General features: G+C 40.5%; 2 protein-coding genes across 7 annotated transcripts; one reads left to right on the top strand and one right to left on the bottom strand.

The window, feature by feature from the left end:
* Positions 1-373: 373 nt before the first annotated feature.
* Positions 374-10,561, bottom strand: PAK1IP1 (PAK1 interacting protein 1). Its single transcript, XM_053943437.1, is given in 12 exon segments — positions 374-2,117; positions 2,728-2,854; positions 4,025-4,124; positions 4,804-4,901; positions 4,992-5,137; positions 5,550-5,602; positions 6,215-6,289; positions 6,380-6,500; positions 8,364-8,526; positions 9,876-10,097; positions 10,100-10,234; positions 10,236-10,561. Coding segments are annotated over 12 exon segments (1,641 nt in total). The 5' UTR covers positions 10,476-10,561; the 3' UTR covers positions 374-1,956.
* On the top strand, positions 9,545-22,924 carry LOC128788436 (tRNA selenocysteine 1-associated protein 1-like). Of its 6 annotated transcripts, none has more exons than XM_053943482.1 (9): positions 9,545-9,646; positions 11,085-11,249; positions 12,659-12,739; positions 13,963-14,096; positions 14,687-14,818; positions 15,720-15,839; positions 17,950-18,145; positions 18,702-18,747; positions 19,317-22,924. In XM_053943482.1, the coding sequence occupies exons 3-9, from the start codon at positions 12,728-12,730 to the stop codon at positions 19,451-19,453; spliced, it is 777 nt and encodes a 258-aa protein (XP_053799457.1). In that variant the 5' UTR covers positions 9,545-9,646; positions 11,085-11,249; positions 12,659-12,727; the 3' UTR covers positions 19,454-22,924. The 6 variants fall into 6 exon arrangements, with proteins under 6 accessions (XP_053799457.1, XP_053799464.1, XP_053799469.1 ...); XM_053943489.1 differs by lacking the exon at positions 9,545-9,646 and adding an exon at positions 10,159-10,216; XM_053943494.1 differs by lacking the exon at positions 9,545-9,646 and adding an exon at positions 10,661-10,750.
* The last annotated feature ends 1,978 nt before the right edge of the window (positions 22,925-24,902 follow it).

Genomic DNA, 24,902 nt, shown 5'->3' with positions numbered 1-24,902 from the left:
TTCTCCACTAAGGACTGTTCTTTTCTGTCTCCAGTTCACAAATTATTCTGAGTCTCATGAGATGCATAATTCTTTGTTACTATGCAGGGGGTTTGGATTTTTACAAATGTGTAATACTTCTAAGTCCAAACTTTAGAACCCAAATTCTGTGGAATTTTTGCTTTTTAATCTTAAAATTACATGCAGACTGGATTTTTTCCTAGTGCTTCTGCCTAGTGCTTCTGCAAACCTGCTTCTGCAGTTGTGATGACTGTGTCCCTGAGCTCATGTATTTAAAAATTCAAGCAATAAAAACTGGTTTACTAGTGGCAGGCATTTTGTCAAGGACATAAGATAAGCACTATCAAATAGACATAAGACTTTACAAATGAAATCATTGTACACAATTCCCTTATTTAATCTTACGTTTTTTAAGTCTTATATTTACTGTAGAAGCCTTAAGGAATTAAAAATCTGTCACCTTTATGTCAAGACAGCAAAAAATTTCAAGTCCTGTATTATTTGCATGCATTTATGAACACATTTAGGGTATCATTAAAATTAAAAGCTGCGTAAACTCAAACTTAATCCCTTTAATGCTAAATTAAACTGAGATTGCCTAAATCAAGTATATTGAATATCCAAAGAAGGGACTCTGATAATTTATCTAAGTAAGGAAAACAGTTACAGAAGGTAAATATGGACACCCACTTCCAAGAGAATACTGCTACTGCCACATGAACAATTCTGTAACAGCACTGATGAAGCTCATTTTGTTTCAGTGTCAGAGCACAGAGCTGAACTGGAGTTACATTCTGTTTTATATCCCTAAACCAGCCTGCATTCCTGTCTCCAGATTTGGCTCAATCTTTTTTCTGATTTTCTCTACTTTTTCTCTTGCTACACAATTAATAAGGAGGAATGGATGATGCGAATCACAACAAAGCATAACTCCAATTACTCTTTGAAAACAGAAATAGTAATGACTACTCCAGTAGTGCAGAAAACGACATTAACATGCCTTAGACCTTAAAATAAAGAAAGGAAACATTTAGTTCACTTCTTTGACCTTGTTCAACTTTGTTTTTCCCACTGTATATTTGTAATAAGGCTTAGGATGAATTCCTGTTCCCACAGACTGAGAAGGTCAAGAATTTACTTTTCGTTTAAGTGCAAACAAAAGATGAGACATTTTATCAGCATGGCAAAAATTTCAGGTGTTATATAATTATTTTTTAACAACATGGCTCAGATAAAGGACTTGAAAAAATGCATTGGGAAGGGGAAGAAAAGGTAAAACCTTATTAACATAAACTCTTCTGCCTAAAATTATGTATCATATTTTGAACAAAATGTTTCAGTGAACCATGCGAACAATGAGTGCAAAGATTTTTAAAAAATTTAAATATATTTAAGTATGAACACAGTAAAAAAGTTAAACATTGTGCTTATAAAGTCCATGTATAAGTCCACGTCAAAAATTAGAAATTACAGTTTTCCATGACTGTAAGAATGGGATATGATCATCATATTTTAAGTATTTTTAACACGTTCTTTCTTGCAGTAGGAAAAGAAATGCAGGACAAAGGCAGACCATATCTTGAGTCAAACTAAACAGTAACATTTCAACACAAAAAAGTGTACATGTTTTTAATATGCATTTAAGTGAAATAAAAATGTAACTGAGACAGATGCAGCTATTTTTATTATTTTACCTGCTTTTTCAGAGCCAGTTAAAAAGTGTATGGTATTGTTAATAGAAAAATATAAACATTACATATTATGAATTTATTTTTGCTTTTTTTTCACTTAGGGAAAGTTCCCAGAATGAACAGTCAGTTTACTAGGGTAAGAACATTAATTACTTTTTAAACAAGACATTGGATCAGAGGTATATGTCCTGTTAGGGTTTAGATTCTTATAAAAACTAGGGCAACACAGCATTTACTTTTTGTACAGGAGAGAAAGTAGCTGCCTTCATGCGGAGCTATTCTGTTTCTTTTTCTTCTTTTGCACTGGAGCTTCCAGCTTTTGTTTCTCTGGAATAATTTTTCTCTTTCTTTTTGCTATTTTAACCCTTTTAGTAGTCCAAAAATCTTTGTTTACGCTGGCTATTGATGATTTTTCATCTTCTGTTTCTGAAAAAAAGCAAGGAATTATTCACACTGACCTTTATGTCCAATCTTTGTAGTCTAAATGGCACAGAGACTTATTTGGATCTCATTTTAAAAAAAGGGTTATAAATAGCTTTTTATTTTACAGTAGAAAGTGCCACTTATGCTAGTTTTGCCTGTGAAATTAAAATACATAACGATCAAGTATGTATATAGATTACAATGCAGGAAAACAACAGCAGAAAACCCAAACAAATATGAGCTAGACTTCGTAAGTTTGCCCAGCTATAGTGGACTCACACCTAATTTTGCTTATAGGAAAATAAGACATGCAGTTCTATCAACTGTTTGTTTTCTTATCTATCTCAAAAGCTTCACAGTGGCTTCCTCAGTATGCTATTACAGTAAACAGAAAGAGAACTTTAGTAAATGTGAAAAGAGGTTTCTGTTCTCCAACAAACATATGGGCTTGAGACATTATCAGATTGTTAATGTATCTCTATTCCTTGCCAGCATCATATCCCCACGTCTTCGAAATACCAGAACATTTTCCAGTGGATATAGGAGAAGCCTCCCACTTGGTGTATTCCATTTCACAGTCACATTAACAATTAAAAATACAAAGTTCTGTTACCTTGACATGATTTTGCAGTTTTATCAGAGTTTTCTTTCATTTCTGAAGCTCGGTCAAGCCATACTGCAAGACATGTCAGCCTGGCTTTGGTATTGACTTCACACAGTAAAGATGGCCCATCTTTAATCTGAAGAAAACATAAAAGAAGATTATTGAAACTTAATTTTATTTCTGGTTAAATTTAATGAAGAATTTGAAGGGAGAAAGCACCTTACTGCCCACTTTAATTGTTAGGCAATTATATCACTCAGCTCTTGGAATACAAATATTCTATTACAGATATCAGGGGATAAAGTGTCACAGACACATGGGCAGTGTTAACAGCATCAACCCACTGGAAACTACTGTATTAAGATATTCTACCCCTCAGATCTGGACAGAGCAGCCCACACAGTTATGCAAAACTTTGCCTGCAGGGAAAGGAATTTGGTCAAAATAAATACAATGTTACACAGAAAGGTAAAGATCACTCTGTCAATTCTGTACAAGGGGAACAGAAATGTAAGGTGAAGAGGAAAGAGGAACATCACTCTTGCACTTACAAGTACAAAAATAATCAGAGTGGGTGAAATTAAAAACAGGCAAATTCAGAGTTGAAGTGTATACATGTTGAGAATTAATTGTTTAAACCATGCAAGATACTTATCATAAAATATAGTAAATCCTTTATAGGCAATAAATTGCAAAAATCTATTTCTGATTTTAAGAGCAAACAATAAACACAACTTTAAAGATAGGACATGATTCCTTGTTGAATTGTGCTACTCAGAACTGTTTGAAAATACAGGAAATACAAGTACCCAGTACATTTATGCATTTGAATTTTTCCAACAGGTAAGTTCTTCGCCCAACATCAGCAACCACATTCCCTTGCCCAAACCATAGACTTTGTGTTTTTAAAAGAGTAGCAACAGTCATCAACATTACAGAAATTCAATTAATTACAATCCTTAACTAATTGCACAGTCATAACATACATAACTGATTAGATAGTCATAAGCCTGGCTAGGTCTGATGGGAAGCATGACTTTACATAAAGTGGAGATGAGATCTCATATAATCAGATTTTATAGTTTGTTTAAAAAAAAAAGTACAAAGATGAAAAAAAATACGAGTGCATAAATACATGCGCATAGACATACATCTCTACTGAACATAACATGGAAGAAGATCAAGACATCCACATTTTATGTAAAATTTCCTCTGTGATTTAAAATGAACTCTTACAACAGAACTGTTTGCAATTCTGGTTCTCTGTTAATTTTCTTAAATGTAACAAATAGTGTAATACACCAACCTTATCAAGATCCAGATTCCACATTTTAATGTAACCATCACTGGATGCAGTAACAATAACATGCTGTCCTTCTCTTTCAAAACTATAAATATCTTTTATTCTGTGAAAAGGAATACATTTTTATCTTATAGCATTGCAGTTCACGTTAGACCAGTAAGCTGAGACAAATTAAAGATGAATAGGCAACAGTCTAAAAAATCAGTTTGAACAAAAAGCCCCCCTGTGACAGGCAGGAACTTGGATCTGCTTTGAGTGCTGTCATTTATCTTAGGAACATTTGCCTTTGCTAGGCTTATTAGGATTCAATTCAGAACTCTTTAGTACTGTAAAACATACACTATTAGACACAACAGTAGCATTATTGCTAATGCTTTTGTGTTTTGATGAATTCAAAGCAACATTTGGACAAATATTTGGTATTCAAAAACAGAGAATACGTAATTACACTCCTATTGTTTGAACTGAATAAAACTGGTTTGTTTTTTTTTAAGCATTCTAAAGAGTCAGATGCAGTAAAGAGTGGTTAAACACAAACACATTCACTCACAAATTTAGAATAGAAATATTCTTAATTCTATTGCTTTTGTAACATGCATGGACAGCAAAGTACTTGTGCTCATACAAAAAAACAAACAAGTCTGTTTGGAATTTAGCACATAAATATATTCACTTTCTGTACTAAAACAAAAGCAAAATATGCTGAACATTACCAGCCGTAGAACTTCAGAGAGAACTCAGCATTGCCATAAGTGTTTAAATAGTAAACAAATATAGAATACCTGTTTTCATGAGCTTTAAATTCACACAAGCATTTTTGAGAGTCACAGCTGTAGAACCTAATCACTTCATCATCTCCAGCTATGGCAAGGAGAGAATCCTTGGAATGGGGAAAGAGAAATGCAAGTGTGATTAATTTCACATGTTTCAAAGCAGTTAATTTCCCAACACCTCTCAGTTTTGTACTTACTGTAATAAATCTAAGTGAAGAAATCCTCTTCTCTGTTGTAATGGTGCCAGTGATTGAAGCTGTGTCAAGTCTGTAGATATCCACTTTATTTGTTATCACAGTCACATACTTCTCTCCATCAGGGGACCATTTAATTATGTGTGCATCTGTATACATTGATACAGAGAATCTAAAAGTAAGAATCTTTAGAAGCAGCTGTTACCTAGACCTAAGAAAATATTCAGTGAAAAATCAAATAAACTAGAATAAACAGCTATGCTCTTAAATGTTTATTTCTGATTATCAGAATCATGTAAAGAAAAACAAACTGAAACACATTTATTTAAATGCTCTGACCACAAATTTCAAGGAAAACAAGGATTTACTTTAGTGGTACTATGTTTTCCTTTTGCTAAATTGTTAAGGACATGAGCTTACATATGCTTGCCTGCAAGTGTAAAAAAGACATTGTGAAAGTTTGCAATTAACTGAGTTGATTAATTCAGTCAACTTTTCTTCACATGAAAAATAAAACTATCAAATTGCACTTCATTAGTGGATTTAGACTGATAAACTCACTTTGCTTGAGGTTTTTGATGAAGGCTGATCGTCCTTCAACAAGATTCCAAGTTCTGAAATACAACAACAGGTAATGTTCTGGTTAAAAACAGCACAGCGAAACTGAAATCCAATCTGCTGTCATGAGGCACCCAAAGGAAGCTTTTAAGCCTCTCTATGCATTTTTCTGCCTTCTAAATGCAAGAGAAAATGATGAGTTCATGTATTGCTTGCATATATTGCATTGCTATAATGTTGAACTTGTGTTATTTAATTTCTAAACTACCATTTGCAATACTGAGCCCAAAAGGAGGTCAACGGAAATTTGTGCTATTAAAATAGCATTTTATAGCTCTAACACAGGCATCTACAGAAACATGGAAACATTCCAAGTGAAAAATGACACTAAACAAAACCTGGCACTTTTCAAAAGTTTAAGCAAATTTTGTTCCAAAATGCAAACATATTTCTACATCTACAAGTGACTTGTGAAGTCAGAGCTCACAAGAAGAAGTTATGAACAGCTGGCACTTAGAACTTCAAAAGACAAACCAATGGATCTTTGAATAAGTTGATAACAAATATGTTTTATCAGTGTTGCACAGCCTAGTCCCAACATGGAATTGTTGCTTATTAAGAGTTACTGAATTATGATTCTCAGCATTCCTTCATCAGTTTTGACTCACCTTAATGTTTTATCTGTTCCAACTGACAAAGCTAATTTCCCAGAAGGATGAATAGAAAGAGATGTCACATGTCCCCTGATAAAAACAAAACATTAGTCACGTGTATTATTTAAAAGGAAAATAGACATGAAAATGTGTGCAAATATGAAGATTTAAGAAACTTACTTATGTGCCTTAATGGATTTCAGACATTCCCATCTCTTTGTGTTCCAGATACAAATGAGTCCATCTTCAGCCCCACTCAGTAGATGTGCAGTCCCATAGAACTCCAAACAAGTTATCGTGCCTAGAAATACATTTAACAATGTTGTACACACCAAATGGTTATTGCACAAATTAACAGAGAATGTACAACTTAACAGAAAAGCTTCTTCCATCAAGGCATGCCAGCTACTACCCGAACCTTGGGAAAATCTAAATTATTTCGTAAGTATTTCTTCAAAAAACCCTCAAACTTTCTTACTATATTCAATAGTCTGATATGCTCTATCAGGCACCCTTTACCCACACACATCTGAACTCCATCTGGTCTGATCTCTGTCACAGCAGTACTCAAACACCATGGCAGAGAACTTCTATCAGTGATAGGAATGCTCCCACATCAAAGCCCTGCTCCTGACACACAGCTGAATTTACTGCACACGCTGCTTCCCCATTATCACCAGATGTATCATACATGAGTTAAATGCAGCTACCATGCTCAGTCTACCTCCTGGATATTTTTGGTTAATCAATACTGAGCTACAAATGACTCAGATTTATTTGGACAGCCATTAACAGATGACTGTACCAATGATATAAACAAAGGATGCACCCTCAGCAAGTTTACAGATGACACCAAACTCTGTGTGTGGTGAGTGATGGGATGCCATCCCGAGGGACATGAACAAGTTAAAGTCGTGGGCCATGGTAACCTCCAAGTTCCACAAAGCACCGTGCAAGCCAGTATCAGCACAGGCTGGGGGATGGACAGATTGAGGGCAGCTCTGCTGAGAGGGACTTAGGCTTGCTGAGGGATGAGAGGCTGGACATGACCCAGAAATGTGTGCTTCCAGCCCAGAAAGCCAAATGTGTCCTGGGCTGCATCAAAGGCAGTGTGGGCAGGAGGTTGAGGAAGGGGATTCTGCCTCTCTGCTCTGCTCTTCTGAGACCCCACCTGGAACATTGCCTGCAGCTCCAAGAGGTCCCCAGCATAAGAATGACATGGACCTGTTGAAGCAAGTCCAGAGAAGGGCCATGAAGATGACCAGAGAGATGGATTACCTTTCCTGTGAGAAAAGGCTGAAAGAATTGGAATTGTTCAGATGAGAAGAGGCTGCAGGGAGACCTTATTGTGGCCTTCCAGTACTTGAAGGGGGCTTAGAAGAAAGATAGGGACAAACCTTTTAGCAGAGCCTGTTGTGATAGGACAAGGGGTAATGGTTTTAGACTAAAGAGGGTAAATTTAGATTAAATGTAAGGAAGAAGTGTTTTCACAAGGACAGTGGTGACACACTGGAACAGTTGCCCAGACATGTGGTTGATACTCTGTCCTTGGAAACATTCAAGGCCAAACTGGATGGGGCTCTGCGTAACCTGGTCTGGTTGAAGATGCCCCTGCTCACTGCAGTGGGGTTGGACTAGATGACTTTTAAAAGATCCTCTCCAACCCAAACTGTTCTGTGACTCCATCATGTACTTTGCAGTTGTAATTCAGGCAGCACATACGGTGGGAAATGTACCAGGTGAGCTCCTCTGGCAGCAGCAGCAGCCTGCTCTCACACACAAACTCTCTTTTGTGTGGCTCATGTACACTTGTGACAGGACAAAAACACTGCAAAAGACATTAGCTGGGAGTAGGCATGGTCTAGATAAACCGTCCTGATAGAAGAAAAATGGCACATTTGTGGCTTATAACTTCTTAACCAGTTAAAACTACAAATAATTTAAAGCAGCAGCAATATTTGTGAGCTAATACCAAAATAATTGTTTTATCTTCTGTGCTCAAAAGCTTACCTTGTTTGTATGATCACACCATCATGGCTGCAACACCATCACTACTACAGTCTTATTAGGAAAAAAAAAATCAGTTTTCTTCTTCTAGCAAGGGACAGTTTTTCAGCTACAATATTTTATCATTAAGGTTTTTTACAAAGAAATGCTCCCTTACCATTGTGCTGTAGCAATGCCCCATGTTCTATCTTCTTTTTCATGTCATAGATTTGGATTGTCTCATCTCTGCTCCCAGTGACCACATATCTGTTATTCACTGCTACTGCTGATAATGAGGCAGAGTGGGCATGATGTGTAAAATCAGGGACAACTGTCCATGACTGTAAATGAAATGCAAAACAAACAGGTCTTTCTCCAGCTTACCACAGAAAGCTTCCACTTCATTGTCCTGTAATTTTATTTTTTAAAAGCAAAAGCTAAAAAAGCATATGTGTAAAAATCAGAATCAAAGAATCAAATAGGTTGGAAAAGACCTCTGGGATCATCATGTCCAACCCATGACTGAATATCACCGTGTCAATCAGACCATGGCACTGAGTGCCACTTCCAGGCTTTCCTTAAACACTATCATGGATGGTGACTCCACCACCTCCCTGGGCAGCCTATTCCAATGTCTAATCACCCCTTCTATGAAGAAATTCTTCCTAATGCCCAACCTAAATGTCCGCTGGCACAGTGTGAGGCCATGTCCTCTTGCCCTGTCACTGGCTGCCTCAGAGAAGAGGCCAACCCTCACCTGGCTACAGACTCCTTTCACGCAGCCGTAGAGAATGATAAGGTCCCCCCGAGCCTCCTTTTCTCCACACTAAACAACCCCAGCTCCCTCAGTCACCCCTCACAGGACTTGTGCTCCAGACTCTTCAGCAGCTCATTGCCTTTCTCTGGACCTGCTCCAGCATCTCAGTGTTTTTTCTGAATTGAGGGGCCCAGAACTGAACACAGCACTCGAGGTGTGGCCTCACCAGTGTCGAGTACAGGAGGAGGAATTATACTTAGCTGTAAGTATAATGGGATCTTACTGAGTTAATGTGCTGTTAGGAGATTAGTCCAAAGGATTTAAGCGTGCAAACCGCCCCTTGTAATCAGTGCTGCGCTTAGGCGAAGCTGTCTCTGCACAGAGATAAAACTCAAGAGCAAGAGAAGCGGATTCTCTCGTTTTCCGTCACGGCAGGCTGGAGACACGCCTTCCACCTGGCCCCAGCCCCCAGCCCACGTCCCATTCATCCTCCGCACCGCGTCGGGAGGAGCGACCTCGCACCGCGGCCCCCCGCACCCACGTGGCTGCCCGCAGCCCGGAGGCTCCGCCGCTCCCGGGAGCCCTTCGGGCCAGCGAGGGGGCCGAGTCTGGCGGCAGAGGCCGCGGAGAGGCCGCCCCGCCCCCGCAACGCGCTTTAAGAGCCCCGGCGGTGGCCGGAACCGCGGCTGCGGACGGGCGAGACGGTGAGTGCCGGGGCACACTTCCAAAAGGGCGGGTGGGGCGGGCATTTTCCCCACACGCTTCCTTGGAGGTGTTCGAGACCGGGCTGGATGGGGCTCTGAACACGCTGGTCTCGTGGAAGATGTCCTTGCCCGTGGCAGGGGGGTGGAACGAGGTGGCCTCCAAGGTCCCTTCCAACCCAGACCGTTCTGTGCTTCTTCCCTCCCCCCCCATTCCCCCTACTCCCGCTACCTGGCCGGGCTGCGTGGCGAACCCCAGCAGCACCTGCTCGTAGCACCCCGCTACCAGCTCCATCCGCCACTGCACGGCGCCGCCCCGGGGCTCCCGCCGGCTCTTCCGCCGCCCGTCCGTCCGCCGCGGTGCCTGCGCCGCTCCGCGCTGGCCCCGCCAGTGGTGTCCGGCAGCGCTCGCTCCCTGCGTGTGAGGAGAATCCTGTGGGAGCCGCCGCGGAGCGCGGGAAGCGCAGGAGGCAGCGGCGAGGGGTCAGGCTGCGCGCGGGGCAGCCCGCGCAGGGGGGGCCTCGCGGGGCGGAAGCGGCGCTGGCGGTGATGGCGGCGGGGAGGACGAGAGGCGTTAGTGCCGGGATCGCGACGGGGGGAGGGGGAGCGGTGGTCGGGATCGGGGGCTGCTAGCGGTGAAAAGGGGCGCGAACCGGTCTTTTGGGAACGAGGTGGGGTGGGTTGGGCTGGAATGTTCGGCCCTTTCCCTTTCCCGGGGCCGCGGGGCCCCCGCTTCCCTCACGGCGCGCGGGGCGAGGAGGCCCCGGTGGCGCTTGGGCCAAGGCACGAGAGAACCAGCCCCTCCCCAGGCCCGGGTCCCGCTGGCTTTCATTGTTATTTCGTCGGGTCGTTTTATATTTTTTCATTATTTAATTTCTTATCGCGTAGTACAGTAAGCAGGAAGCGCGGCCCCGGCGCCAGTGTGGCCGTTTGCGGAGGGCCGCGGCCGGGCGGGGCGCACTTGCGGTCGGGCTCTTCCCGTCGTGCCGAGTGGCTCGGTTAGAGAAATGCGTCACGGCTCGGGCCTGGGCTCGGCCGGGGTCACCGCGCCGGCCCCAAGTGCTCTGGGAGGTTCCCTCGTCCCCGTGCTCTGCCCCAGCGTGCTGTGTGAGCGAAATTAGTGCCAAAGGAAGCGGGGTGGGGGGGGCATTGCCCGCTGTCTGGTTGCGCGGTGTTTGCACAGGCGATTCGGGCCGTAAACAGCTTCACCCACCTTCTTGCCCGTATGAACGCAGTAATGCAAGAAAGTGGAATAAAATAAAAAGTTGCTATGGTGTGTGTGTAATCCAATTAAAGATGTGTTTGAATTCTGGAGGTTGAAGCTGCCCCACTTTAAATGAAAGCTAGCTGTAACTGTAGATATAGTTAAAGCAAATGTAAAAAATTGTATTATATTACTACACGCTGTTTTAACAGCTTTTAAAATGTTCTTGTTTTGTAGTGAAAAGGTGAACATTGGACAGGGAGGCGTACAAAACCGGTTTTGCATAAAAGTTGGTGATAATCGACTGAGAAGCATCACTTGATAGCCTCCTGATAGCCTCTTGCAACAGGAGCACTCCGTCGTGCGTGCCATCATCCATCAGGTCCTCACGAGTGAAAAGTGGTAAGTTAAAAAAAAGGTACTGCGGAGCTGTGAATTAAAAAAAAAAATCAGTATTTCATTGTTGAGAACATGGAGGAGTTTATGGTTCTTCTTACTGAAAACTAATGTTAGAGGAACATTGTTGCATGGATATTTGTGTTAATAATGACCACCCTTAACAGGAAGAAGTTGCTGCTTATAATTCTTTATAATGAACACAATTACTTTCAGTTAGCATGTGGTCAGTGTAGTGTACACAAACCTTACTAGTATTTTAGGCCTGTTTGTACTTGGCTCTTTTCTTGGCTTCACAATGGCTGTGGGGATGAAGTCCATAGTTATTCTGAATAGCACCATCCGTGGATGCTCTAATTTTGGTTCATGGTTATCCTGTGCCAAGTTAGTCTCATCCATTTTCAGAAGTAGTGCTCTGAACTGCTCCACTCTGCAGGCAAGCCTTGAAGGCATTGTAGATGCCCTCTGTTTATTGCATTATGTAGCTGTGGATTTAATCAGCCAAGATCTAAAGCATTACATAAATTCTTCCATGGAAATGGGAACTACAGCTTCGGCTGTCAAGTATCTGCACAGGAGTTACACCAGATGTAAAAAATTGGTAGGGGTGAAGAATGCCTATGTGACAGTAAATGCAGAGCGTTTTTCAAATGAAGTTGGTTTTTGCCCTGTTTTATATTTGTTGGATGACTAGGGGAAAAAGCCTAAAGAAAGGCTATTGGGATCAACAAAGATACATAGCTCTTCAGGAAAGTGTGTCCACTGGTTTAGTGATGGAAGTAAAATGTTATTTGGTGGTTTTGGTTTTGATGGTAATGAGTGAAATGTGCATGTGGAAAAGGTGAGAGGGAGGAGAAAAAGTCCAGAGAAAGATCATGTTTGCTTGTACTGTGCCCTCATCCTGCTTTTATTTCTTGTATTCTTTAGCACATAGGAAGTACCACTGCTTGTTTTCAACTGCATAGTTTGTGGTACAAGTAAATTTAAATTTGGCTAAAAGGGGAAGAAACCGGAGAGGTTGTACAAAACATACTGAAACCTCTATCCTTTGCCTTGCTTTTAACTATTCTAGAATTTTTTGGATCATTTGGTTATTATATGTAGGTATTTCAGAATTAAGGGTAAGCTTTAGGGGACTTAAAAGACCTCTAGAATTTTCTAAGTGCTTTGGACAGTAGGAAAACTTTGTGGTCTGTTACAGTTTAGGACAGTGAAGATTACATCTAATCATAATCCTGTTGGCCATATATCCTTTTTATCACCAATGTTTTAGCAGTGACAAGTCAAAACTTAATTTTTTTTTAAGTTCTGAATTAATAACATTAAAGCATATGGTGGGGTGAACATATTTGAAAGTAATTAATATTGAGGATAAAATCCTTCATCTTCTTTTTCCTTCCCCACATTTTTTTCAGCTGAAGGAGTGTAATAAATTGAACCTGTGCCGTTATACTGGTCAAGAAAGACAGACGACAGTTTGAACCATGGCAAGCCAGGTAAGATCATTTAGTCAGAAATACAGGCTTGCAGTGCCTAAATGGATTCCAGAACCATACTCAGAATTCCTAATAAATGTAAAGCTGACATAGCTAGCTTGCTCTGAGTTGGATGTTCTTTTAGTCCTAAGATTTCTTCCGGCAATGTGGTAATTGGTGGCTGTCCTCAAGACACTTAATGGTGTCGAGTCAAGCAGGTTGGGGGGCATTACATGAAGCTTTGCAGTTTGCATTATTTGAGCGCGAGTTCTTCTGAAGGACCTTGCGCGTAACACTCTCTGTATAAGATACATGTGGAGATGTTATAGACGAAGAACATTAAAGCCTGCGTAAGTAAATGCTATGGAACATCATTCTTATTTTTGGAAGTCCTTGTTCTTCAGCATCTTCACTGAGGGAGGCAACTGGTGTTAACAAGGCTATTTTCCCTCCTCTTTTGTGTAATTGCCCCACTCACTTCCTTTTTGAGCTGTGGTTTTTGGGGTTTTAGTGTTTTTTTTTTTTTGTTTTGTTGGTTTTTTTTGTTTTTTTCTTCTTCAAAATTTTTTCCTTTTTTTTTTTAATTCCCTGAGAGGCACCTTTTTATGCCCCTTTCTTCCTGGCCTTGCATCTGGGTTTGAGTTTTCCCTCAGCCGAGCTAGTGCCTGTTCCTGGTCTGCTTTCTCCTTAAATTCCATTAATCGGCCTCTTGTTGTTGTTCCTGGCCTGGGAAAGTGACTCACTGCTGGGTAGTGAGAAGAGGCATCTCACAGAAGAAGAATTTCTAGGTGAGGGGAGACAGACAGTGGAGATCCCCTCTAGGCAAGCGTAACAGTTTCCCTGCCTCTTCGTCATGCAGATTGTGCTGCGGCAGGGTTTTTTGCATCCTGGAGCTCAAGTGGAACACAGTCCAGTCCTGAAGCTAATTAACATTTAGGATTGGCCAGCATCAAAAGGCTATCTGGTTTGTCCCTAATTCCCAGAGGAAGCTGTCAATCCTTTAGCCAGCTTGACAAGTCAGGGGAATATGGCTGTTCATACAATCCTTTGGCTCTGTTATTTTTGCCAGGCGTTTTCCCCAGAGGCTGCTTTCCCTCATGGGAGGCGGAGGGAGAAATGGGACCCCAGGCTTCTTTCAAGGGCAAGGTGAATATGGGGAAATCACCTGTGGTGATGGGGAGTGGGAGGGAGGAATGTAAATGAGGCTAAATACTATAAAGGTGATTTTTTTTTTCTCCCTACAGGACTTGATGGCAAAAAAAAGAGAATGTCTCCAGGCCTACAGCTGGTGGAGAACACCGCAGAAGAAACGGAAGAAAAAGAACAAAATAAAACCAGGAAGAATAGAGTTTGTCCCTAGTAGTACTAACACAACCAGGTAAAGACCTTTAGAAAGGAGCAGCTCTGACCCTTTTTCTGTTTAAATTGCTAATGACTAGTGAATGTCATCAATTATTTTAAAAATCCTGAAATGGCATACCTGGTGCCTATACAATAAATATTGCTTATGGAATTGTATTGCCATTTGAATAATGAAGATTTTTTCCTAGTTTGTCTCTCATAATCACTTGAGATGTGGTGTCAAAATAGTCTTAGCTCTTTTTTGAGCTCTTTTTGAATTCTGGCTGTAATTCAATATTTTTTCTTGGTATTTTTGGGTGTCCTGCCCTTCAGACAAAAAATAAGTTTCTAAAACCAACTTCTAAAAGGATTCTTTAATAAATTTGGGTCTTTGTTGAAAATGCTTGCAAAAGTGGTAGAATGGACTCAAGAGTAAGAACTTGCTGGAGTAATGGCATTGCAGTTCATTGGAGATGGCATAGCACAGTTTTGCAGTTGATGCTCTCTTTCATATTTTGTCTCCTTATTTGTCCAGTAATAATTACTTGCTTGTATGTTAGAGACTTCAATACTGACGTGAACTGTGTTATTCTCAAACTTAATGGTGGTTCTCCTATCTTTTTAAAGACCAGATTATTCAATATTTGTTGGGGAGCTGACTCCAGAAGTAGATGATTTTCAGCTCTATGACTATTTCCTAAAGAGGTACCCTTCATGTATTGACTGCAAAATAGCAACAGACCTGCTGGGATATTCCAGGTAATGCCTGTGAAAATGTGTTAATGCTGTCAATGTGTTTGTTGCTATAAGTAATATATAAGAACTTATATTTGAACTGGTTTTGAATTTTCTTCAGAGGCAGGAAGAGAGATTATTCTCTGGCATTACTTTTTAACAACATAGATCCTTGAGGTTCTGAAACTTTATGGTTAGTTTTAGCTAACTAATGTGTTAAGCTTCAATTCAGCCCAATGCATATCCACATGAAAGTGGTTAGATGGTGGGAGAAAGGAGAGCTCTGCATGGACATCTGTGCTTACCTACAGCAGCATGTCCACTTAGTGCAGTACTGAGGACAAAATAATTCCCTTTTTATGTGTGGAAGAGTAGTGTAAGGCCTAGCAAATTTTAGTGGGTTGGGAGATGGAAGTACTAGTATTAGTAAATGAAGCTTAGTAGAAGTTACACTGGCCAGGCAGAGGGTGAAGCAGGGATAAGTGAATTTCCTGTTCAGAAAACACTGGCTGTAATGGACTAATTCAAGAAACATAAAAAAAAGGAAATCTGAGAGAGCAAATTTAGACAGAATGTTAGAGCTGTAGAGTAGTAGGAACGGGTTAATACTGACATATTGAATATACTGAACCGCTGTAAGTGCGGAAATATATAATCTGGTTCCTTACACAGATAGCAGTTAACATGTGCTATTTTGCTGGCTTTCAGCAAATTGCATCTTAATGCTATCAACAAAACCTTTTGCTTCTGGCCCAAGTTTTTAATTTTGTGAAAGCATCTTCTGTGCATGCGCACATGCCAGAGAGGTTGCTTAGGTAATAGAAGCTATAGTAGCTACTGTTTTCATGAAGACAGAAATTGAATGAATTGGCTTTGTAACTGTTATGAATACTAGAATTTGTTTTCTCCCTTTTGAAAATTGTAGAGGGTATGCCTTTGTCAGATTTGGTGAGCAAGGTGATCAGATGAGGGCACTGCAAGACTGCCAGAATGCACCGGGTCTGGGGGGAAAACGAATCCGGCTGAGCATAGGAATTTCTAAAAGGTAACAAATTAGTTATACAATTGATACAGTAATTCTGAATACTCGGATTCTTTTAGCTGTGCCTTTGTAAAGACTGTGGCCTTTGCTATAATGGCTGTACGGGATGCAAAATCAAAATCAAGAAGCATTATGCTTTGACTGCCTGGATCCATCAACCTCTTTGAGGATTGCTGGGGAAATCCAACTCTTAAGTCCAGCCAGATTGTATAACTTGGGCTTAGCTGCTGTTTTGACCAGCCTTAATGCTTATGGTAGTGAAGCTGAATGTATTTGTAAGTATTTAATATTTGGGCCTGAAGAAGTAAGAGGGGGCAACAAGTGTTTATTTTTATGCTAGGAAGCTCTTCTTTTAGGCCTTTTCCCTTGGCTTAGACAAAGTAGCACATTGTTTGTTTTAAAGTAGGCTAGCAGAGGAAGGAATTCTTTAGTGGAAAACCACAGAATATAGAGGGGAAGAAGCCAAAGAAGATGTTGCTTGAACAGTTTGTTTAAAATACTACTCTTTGCTCCTCAATTGATTAGGGCAGCAGGAAATTGAAAGTTGATTGGGTTTGAGAGGGTTTTTTTTTCCTGCCAGCTCAGTTCTCTTAGTCAGTTATTTAATCCAGTTAGAGACTTGATACCAAACTTGATAAACTGTGATCCAGAATACAGACAAAAATAGAACAGTCTATGAAACAATTTCAGTATATATTCATGAGGTTAGCTTGTGTATTCTGTTAGAAGGCTAAAAATAACAGCTCCTGCTTCTCTTCCCTGGATAATTTTGCCAATGTTGCCTCATTGCTTTTGAACAGAAATGCCCTTACCCAAGAGAGCACTGTCCAGATTTGCTTTCATTAACTTGCTCTGAAAATGAGGTCCCAATGAAAGCTTTCCCTCGCTTCTGCTATCCAGAAGTGTCAGCAGTATTTTTAGATACTTCTTTCCTACAGAGATGGATGTAGGAGAGAAGCTGGAAGCAGAAGACTGAGACATGAAACATCATTTATTTACTAAAGTAGTAAGACAATAAAACACCTATTTATTAGATTGTATGTGTGGCATCACAGTAATGAAGCAGAAATGTAGTGAGTATTGAGATACACTAATCTACATCTGTTTCTGAACAGCTGAGTACTATGCTCTCACAGCGTCCAAAAATCCAGCCATCAGAGTAGTTTGTCATTAAGTCATTTACATTGGAAATTATTTCTGACCTCCTTCAGTTTGTGGTCTTGGTAAAAAGCCCCAATCTGAATTTTCTGTAGCAAAGTAGAGATAAAGGGACATTGGACACTGCAAACACAGGAGGTCTGCTAGAATGTAATCAGTGATGAAATGCCTAAGCGTAGGGGATTTCTTGGAATGTGCAGCTGATTTATCCGAATGTTTTTCATGTAGTGTTTCTCTGTTTTAGAACAGACTACTCTTGTTCGTTGATAGTTGTCATTAGTCAGCTTGAAGTTGTCCCTGGGAAAAATCTGCTCAGGAGAGGGAAAGCGGTGAAAACTAATCACCTGGCCCTTTGGTCTTCATAACTAATAAGTTTTGTAATTTTCCTGCTGCTTTGGCTTCATTCTGGATAATGGCAGTGCTGACTTCACCTGACAGCTAAGCTTTGGCAACTGTTCATGGACCAAAACTTGAGAAGGTGAAGGTAGACGTGGTAAATTGACAGGCAGTGTCAGATGCTCCTCTGAAACAGATAATCTAACTTTACCCCTTTTTTCTGGAAATAACAAGATTTTGCATTAACAAAACAAAGATGGACTAATTAAATGTTTAAAGTGTCTCTAAAAAAGCAGTGTTTGGTAAAGGTCTCTGATCTTAATGAATCATTTTGTTTTTATCAGTAGGTTGCTTAAACAATACCAACAGTATTCAAACTGAATACAGATAAATGTAATTTGAGTTAATCCATAGAAAGAATTACTTTTGGCATTGGTGAAAGTGAACATTTGCTCTCCTCATATAAATGTGAGGTGTTGTACTGCAACATAAAACTTTGGCAACTATTTAGGAAAGTTTGCTCATAAATTTGGAAGTGTGTGAAATTGTTAACTTCAGCACTGGGTTTACAGTTGTTTGTTCTCAAACTCTTAACTGTATATACCTTCTCATGTTTCAGACTGAAAGCAGAATTCCAGCGGTACCAGTCATACAACTATAATGATTATTATCAAGATTATCAGAACTACTATTCACAGTGGAATTACGATCCTTATGCTGACTACAACTACAGCTCCTATACTCCCTATGATAGCATGCAAGCTGTTGGAGACTGCTCTTTAGGAGATGCTGTTATGGCTCCAGCTGTTTTTGAGGTAAGGATACTACACAGTTAATTAAAAAAACTCCCACCATTAACAAATAATATGGATTGTGTAAATCAGAGCAAAAAAGTCCTAATACTAAAATCATGCAATCAGATAAGTGTGAAGGTAATGTTCAACATCTTGGATTTAAGTGCTCGAGTGCATCTGTAGAATTAGATATTTATGCAGTAGTATTTGTTCATGTATGTCAAATAACAGTTCTGACAGCAAGTTTTTGCAGTGTTTCTCTCATCCTGTTTTTCTGAGGTACTTTGGTTAAAGAAAGTAAAGAATAGTTGTAATTGATCAACTGGCTGACCAAGATATGATCATCTTAGAACTTCCAAAAGTGTATTTCAAGTGGAACTATACTATGGTTTTCTTAAAAAATCCCAACCAAAGCATTAAAAAGCAACAAACACCCCACAAGAACCCCTTCCCCAACAAATGTCACCAGCTCCTGCTTATTTTATAGCTGTGGGAAGAAGGGAATGTTTGGGAACATAAAATTATTTTGGATTTGTGATGCTTTCTGAAACTGACTGTGAATACTTTTTTTTTTTAGGAAGCTTCAGCTATGACTGAAATCAATGATGACCTAATAACTGAAGGTAATGATAATTCTATCACTGCACCTTGAATTTAGCCATACTTCTGCCCTTTCACAATACAAACCAGTGACTATTGGATAAAGACTGGGTTATAGCTAAGATGAACTAGGATTTTAAAGATAATAGTATACAACACGTCAAGTAGAATGAGACATTGTCAACAATGCTTTGCAGTAGGCTTCTTGTAACTTTGCCTTCATTCTCCTTCCAGAATGGTCGGTTGGAGAAGGTACTATACATTTGTATTGATTCTGCTAAGATTACTGTATGTTAAGCTCATTAATAGAGACATCTTGTAATAGTGTCCAAAAATTTTAATTATCCCAAAATCTCTGCTTCATGTGAGAATACCAGTACAGTCCTAGCATTTGACTATGCTAATTCCAAAAGGAGCTGGACTTGTTAGCTTTATTTAAATTCTACGTGAATAAACATCTCTCTAGGTGTATTATTAAGTTTGTTAAATCATTAAATTAACTAAAGTACACTATATTAGGCATTTATTTCAGGTTTTTGTGTGCAAGCCTCACAAGTTCTGACACTTGTACTTACCAGGCTTTTATTTTCAGATCCACAGCTGTACTTGGATGTTGATGAAATGAACAGACAATTTATGGAGACAAGTGAAGAACTCTATGATGCCCTCATGAATTGTCACTGGCAACCTCTGGATACGGTCACTTCTGACATCCCCTCTGCTATTTAAGTGTCTTATATAGCATGACCGTTAAGACCAAGGTGCTAAAATTACATTTCTTCTACATTACTCTAGATTATAAGTTTTAAAGCACAATGATAGGTTGGGGTTTTTTTTTGGCTATGCTTTTGGCAGTTTCTGTAATCTTTTTTTTTTTTTTTGTTCATCACTTGGAGCATCTTGAAATCATGTAAATATTCTAGAAATGTAAAGAGTTCAATGGGGGTCTAAAGATAGACTTGCCTGTGTAAATAAAATTTTGTTTCTGCAAACTGGCCAGGAAGAGATTTTACTTACATATGCGAAACATCTTCTCTTCTGGCTTCTGGAGTTTAGCTGGAGGCAGTAGGGGTATTTCACCTGTCTTTGGTATGGGCGTCAGTACTAGCAAGAACTAGCTCTCACATACTTCCAAGACACCTAGGCAATCTTACAAGGTCTTAATCTTAACATGCTGTACAGTTTTAACATACAGAAGGGTAAACTTGGAGCTGCTGTAGCTGCAAACATTCCAAAGACTAAGGATGATACCTACTGATAATTTTATTTCTGCCCTTCTTGTTCGTGTTTTCATCTGACCTTTTACAGCAAATAAACTGGTGTAATATAATACCTGTTCTTACACATAAAAATCCTTGGAGGAAACCCTGTGGTTTAAAGAAGGAAGAAAAACCCATGATGATTTAAAGTATCATAGTATCCTCTTCAACTAAGTTCTGCCCTATCCTAAACATCTGTTATTTGTCCAGTCTTCATGCTCAGATGTTTCATAGTGATGAGGTTTATAACATTTTAGGATGACAGTTCTCAGTATTCAAGTCAAAAGAGGTTAGGGGAGATTGCAATGAAGAAAGTTCTACTTTAAGATAGCAACTTCTGAGTGGCTTCCTCTGAACTGTTCTTCCCTGAAAGGGTATAAAGTATTTTCCAGTCATAGGGACAGCTTAAGCTCCTGTTACTACTTAATGTACTCAATGAAATAAATTCAGGCTGGAAACAAAAGAATACTTTTTGAAGATAAAAAGGTAGAAATTTTCATATAGCTAATACACGTGAAAGCTACTCAAGGCATTTTGATACTGATGTGTGTTTTGGGGGCAGTCTAAACCATAATTGCTAGGGTGGCAGGTTTTTTTTCTTTAATGACTTAATTACATTCAAGTGATGGTCATATCCTGTATGCTGTTCTTAAACGTGAAACTAGTACTGCATTGCAGAATGATGACTTGGCACAGCAGGTCCTTTCTACCTGCTCATCAGAATCTCCCTCTTTTCACAGTTTAATTTCAGCTGGGATTTTTTTTTTAAGTCCCACCCATGAAATACAGATGCTCTAAACTGGAAAGGTCTTTTGGTGTGATATAGGCACTTCATGCTTTCTGAATTTTGTGCATTGTGTATGTAGAAAGAGAGAAAACAAAAGCTCTTCTTTCAGGCAGGGAGACAACTATCACAGTCTTAGAATGCTTCCCTGCTTTGGAGAGAACTAGTTTCCAAGTGGCTGAAAACTGAGATTTTGTACATGAATGTTTCTCTGGTGTGAACTGGTTAGTCTTTGGAGGGTCACAGTAGGGAGATTAATAATGGGAATGTGACAGAAAGTGGAATAAATGAAGCAAAGAGAATCTGGATGGGGAAGGGAACTGTGCGTCTGTATAGAATTGTTTCACAGGATTGCAGAAGGGAGGAAGCTCAAGATAATAGATGCAGGCCCATTGAATTTGGATGTGAGTGTGTTAAACTTTCAAAACCATGCTGGATTTGATGTCACTTCAGTTGTAGTGCACAGTTGTGGTGCTTGAGCTTGGTAGTACAAACCAGTTTCTAGACAAAGGATTTTGTATCTAGCAAGCACCATCATCACAAGCTGGAAGATTATAACCCAGGTACAGACCTAGAAACTTCCTGCTTTGAAGTGCATATCCTGCTTTGCGTAGCATTACCTAACACCATACTTTACCTGTAGCAAGTAATTTCTGGAAACCTTTAATTGTGTTATCAGATACTGAGGGTGCATGTTGGCTTGGTTAGAAATACTATAGGGTATCCACTGATTCTTAGCTTTTGGGAGGTTGATCCATGTGTGAATGATGTAATAAGGAATCCATGTGGTTATGTGATTTCAGTTTGATCAGCACTGTATCACCACAGCACATAAACCTCAGAGTCTGTAGTTACCATATTTATGCAGATTTTATATCTTAGCAAGGTTTCCACATTGTGCATTAGAGACTGTTTTCAGACATGCACCTTCTGTTCTGGGCTGTGAAGTACCCATATAGTGAAAATACTGTTTATGAAATGTAGTGAAAGAGGTTGTTTGGGCCATTAATTGTGCAAACCTGAGAAATGTTGGGGAATATATTTTCTTTAGTCAGCACAGAATAAAAGTGAGGTGAAGAAGGGAGTCTGCTGGTTGCAGCCTGTGTGAGACTGTTTTAAATAGCTCTCTGACTTAGGCTCAGGAGACAGAAAACTTTCTAGTCTATACTGCTTACCAGTTAGGAGTGCATATATGGGATCAAGATACTGTGTGCAGCATGTTCTTTATTGTAAATGCACACTGAAAAAACTTCTGTATTGGTGTAAGCACAAATTTGGGAAAAAGTGAGTGCATCAGATCTGCTGGCATTCAATGCTGAGACTTTTAACTGAGGAAACTTCCAGCACTGGTCCAGCTACTGCCTGAATTAGCAAGCCTACACAAAGACCTGAACATGTCCATGATACAGATGCCTGCTCTCAGTTCTATAAAGAGCTAATTGCAGTAGAAACATTAAAAAAAAAAAAAGTATTGGGACCAATGTTTTCAACACTACGCTATTTCACTTTGGTTGTGTTTTGTCTGTTTTACCCAGCTGAAATGTTGTGGGGTTTTTTAAGTCTGATGAAAGGTTTTTTTTGAAGAATATCTAGTATTGGTTTTATAAACTCATCATTGTACCTAGCTGTGATAGATAGTGCCTTTACCTAAAACCCACTTATTTCTTGAAGAAGAGTAATGTTTTTGTTTTCCACTTCTCTGAACAGAAAAGCTTTAGTACCATGGTTTGAGGGGCTAATGATCCTGCAGTCAGTGAACAGGGACATAAAAACAGGCTAAAAACCAGTGAAGACTGAAAAGTGTTCAAAAAGGTTAAATGGTACTTAAGCCGTGAATGTTTCTTTTTGCAGGAATGCTCTTGGACCAACAGCTTCTTTCTAGTGCTACCTCAAAGTAACTTGCAGATATAACTCACAGGGAAGATTGATCAAATGGTGATGATCACTATCATTCTGCTGGATATATATATATATATTTGCCTTTTGTTTTGTCTCATTTTTAATGACACTTATTTAACTTCAGTGACTCATGTCAATAGACATTGTTTGACTACATCAACAAGTACTCCTGACTCATGAGTTTCTTTAAAGGTATGTCACCATATGAAAACTGTTCTAAATAGGTAAAATAAGTAAATAAAGCAGCACTTGAATTTACAGAGCAAATGTCTAGTGTAGCTGCATTTGACACGTACGTGGAAGAGAAAATAGTGTTTACAGCTTACCTTAATATACTTAGCATGCATGAAGAGGGAAGCTTGTTTTAAATTTGTTCAGCTCCTACCTGACCAGCACAAGAATGATTTTTGTCAGTTCCCCACACAGGTACCATTTTAGAAGCCAGCATTGTTACTAATGAACGTATGTTACCAACATGCAGTTTCCATCCCCTCGGTAAATCTAGCTCTTCCCACAATGGAAGCACATTATGCTAGCCTTCCTTCCCCTCCTCTTAAGCTGAAACCTAGCATGGTAATTGGTTCCTGGACAAAATTAATTGCAAATCCAGGCGAAAATACTATTTTTTCATATTTTGATAATTACATTGATGTAGGTCTTGACATGCCCATTGTAGAAGCAGACCATCATCCTAAAATTAGTCAGCAGCTGTAGCACATCAGCTGTTTACACAAAATGAGGTGGTTCTTGCAGGTGACTTCAAACAGGCGTGTTCCAGGATAGGGATCATCTATCACTGCAAGTCATCCCTCTGCATGTTAAATTGTATTCCCAATTGTGAGGCAGGAGAGTAAGAGTGTAGTTTATGAGGAGAAATATCTGGACAGTAATTCCACTCTGCTGGGTATTGGATAATGGTTATTTCCTGTAGATAATGAAAATGGGACAAAGAAATAGAGGAGTTAAGTCATGTAAGAGAGCTAGGAGGACCCCAATGAAGTTCAAAAAACCCAGTATGAAGCAGAGATTAGGCAACACAAAATCCCCTAGTACCATTTTTTCTTACAGCTGTTCCTCTGTAGGTGCTGCCTGTTTACATTTCTGTATGCTTTCAGAATCACCCTTGTTTGAGCTCCCCCATAATTCCATCCTCAGCTCCATCCTTCCCCACGGCAAGTTGATGCTAAAAATAAAATGTGAAGCCATGGATTTTTCTCAACTTTACTTTCAGTAATATAAAAACCCCACTTTTTAATGTATTCTAACTTTGTAATAGGAATGCACTCTTCCTCATGTTTTGAGGAAGTAAAAGCCACGTTGAAGCCTTTTCCCCCTACCTCCTTTCCATATGCCACCACTGAGCGATGAAAAACCTGCAGCTGCTGTTTCTCTTGTTACACAAACCCAAGCGCTAGTGGCAGCCTGGGGGAGCACCGCAGCCTTCCCCATGCAGTTTTTCCCGGTGCCGTTTTTCCTGTTGTGTTCTCCATGCTGTTCCTCATCAGGGACAAGGGAAACATCCCCCTCACACTGTCCCTTGGGGGCGGTTCAGCGTGGATAGGTTGTGTCCGTGGGGGTAGAGTGTCAGAAGGACAGAAGCAGGCTCTGCTCAGTGGAGCCAAGCAGCAGGTCAAGAGGCAAGGGGCAGAAGCCAATGCACAGGAAATTCCACCTAAATACGAGGAAAAAAACTACTGCGCAAATGACTGCAGATTGGAACATTGTGCCCACAGAGATTGTGGGGTCTCCCTCACTGGAGAAAGCCAGGAACTGGCTGGATGCAATCCCGTGCCATGTGCTTTGGGACGACACTGCTTGAGCGGGAAGGTTGGATCAGCTGACTCACTGTGGTCTCTTTCAACCTGAGTCATTCTGTGAAACACCGCGGGAAGAGGGAAGGCGGCGGTGGAATCACCCGCGGCGAGACCCCGGCACAAACCTCCGCTCTTAGTCCCTCGAGGCGTCCCTGAGCTGCGCCCCGAAGCAGACATTTCCCCCCGCCACGTCCCTTTGCGGGTCGCGGCAGATCCCAGCGAGCGCTTTTCCCGCGCAGCCTGCCCTGCCCGGCCCCTCCCCTCCCGCTTCCCTCGGAGCGGGGCCGGTGCGCGTGCGCGTGCGCGGGAGCGGCCGGGCCGTCGGCCCGGCGCCGCTTGTGTGACGCGCCCGCGCGGACTGGTGACGCGGGCGCGGCCCGGGCGGCCGCCGTGTGGTTGGTCGGCAGGGCAGGGGGGTGCGG

The sequence above is a fragment of the Vidua chalybeata genome, chromosome 1 (genome assembly GCF_026979565.1).
Source record: "Vidua chalybeata isolate OUT-0048 chromosome 1, bVidCha1 merged haplotype, whole genome shotgun sequence".
Lineage (NCBI taxonomy): Eukaryota > Metazoa > Chordata > Aves > Passeriformes > Viduidae > Vidua > Vidua chalybeata.
The sequence above is the reverse complement of the archived record's forward strand: the minus strand, read 5'-3'. Positions and strand labels throughout refer to the sequence as shown.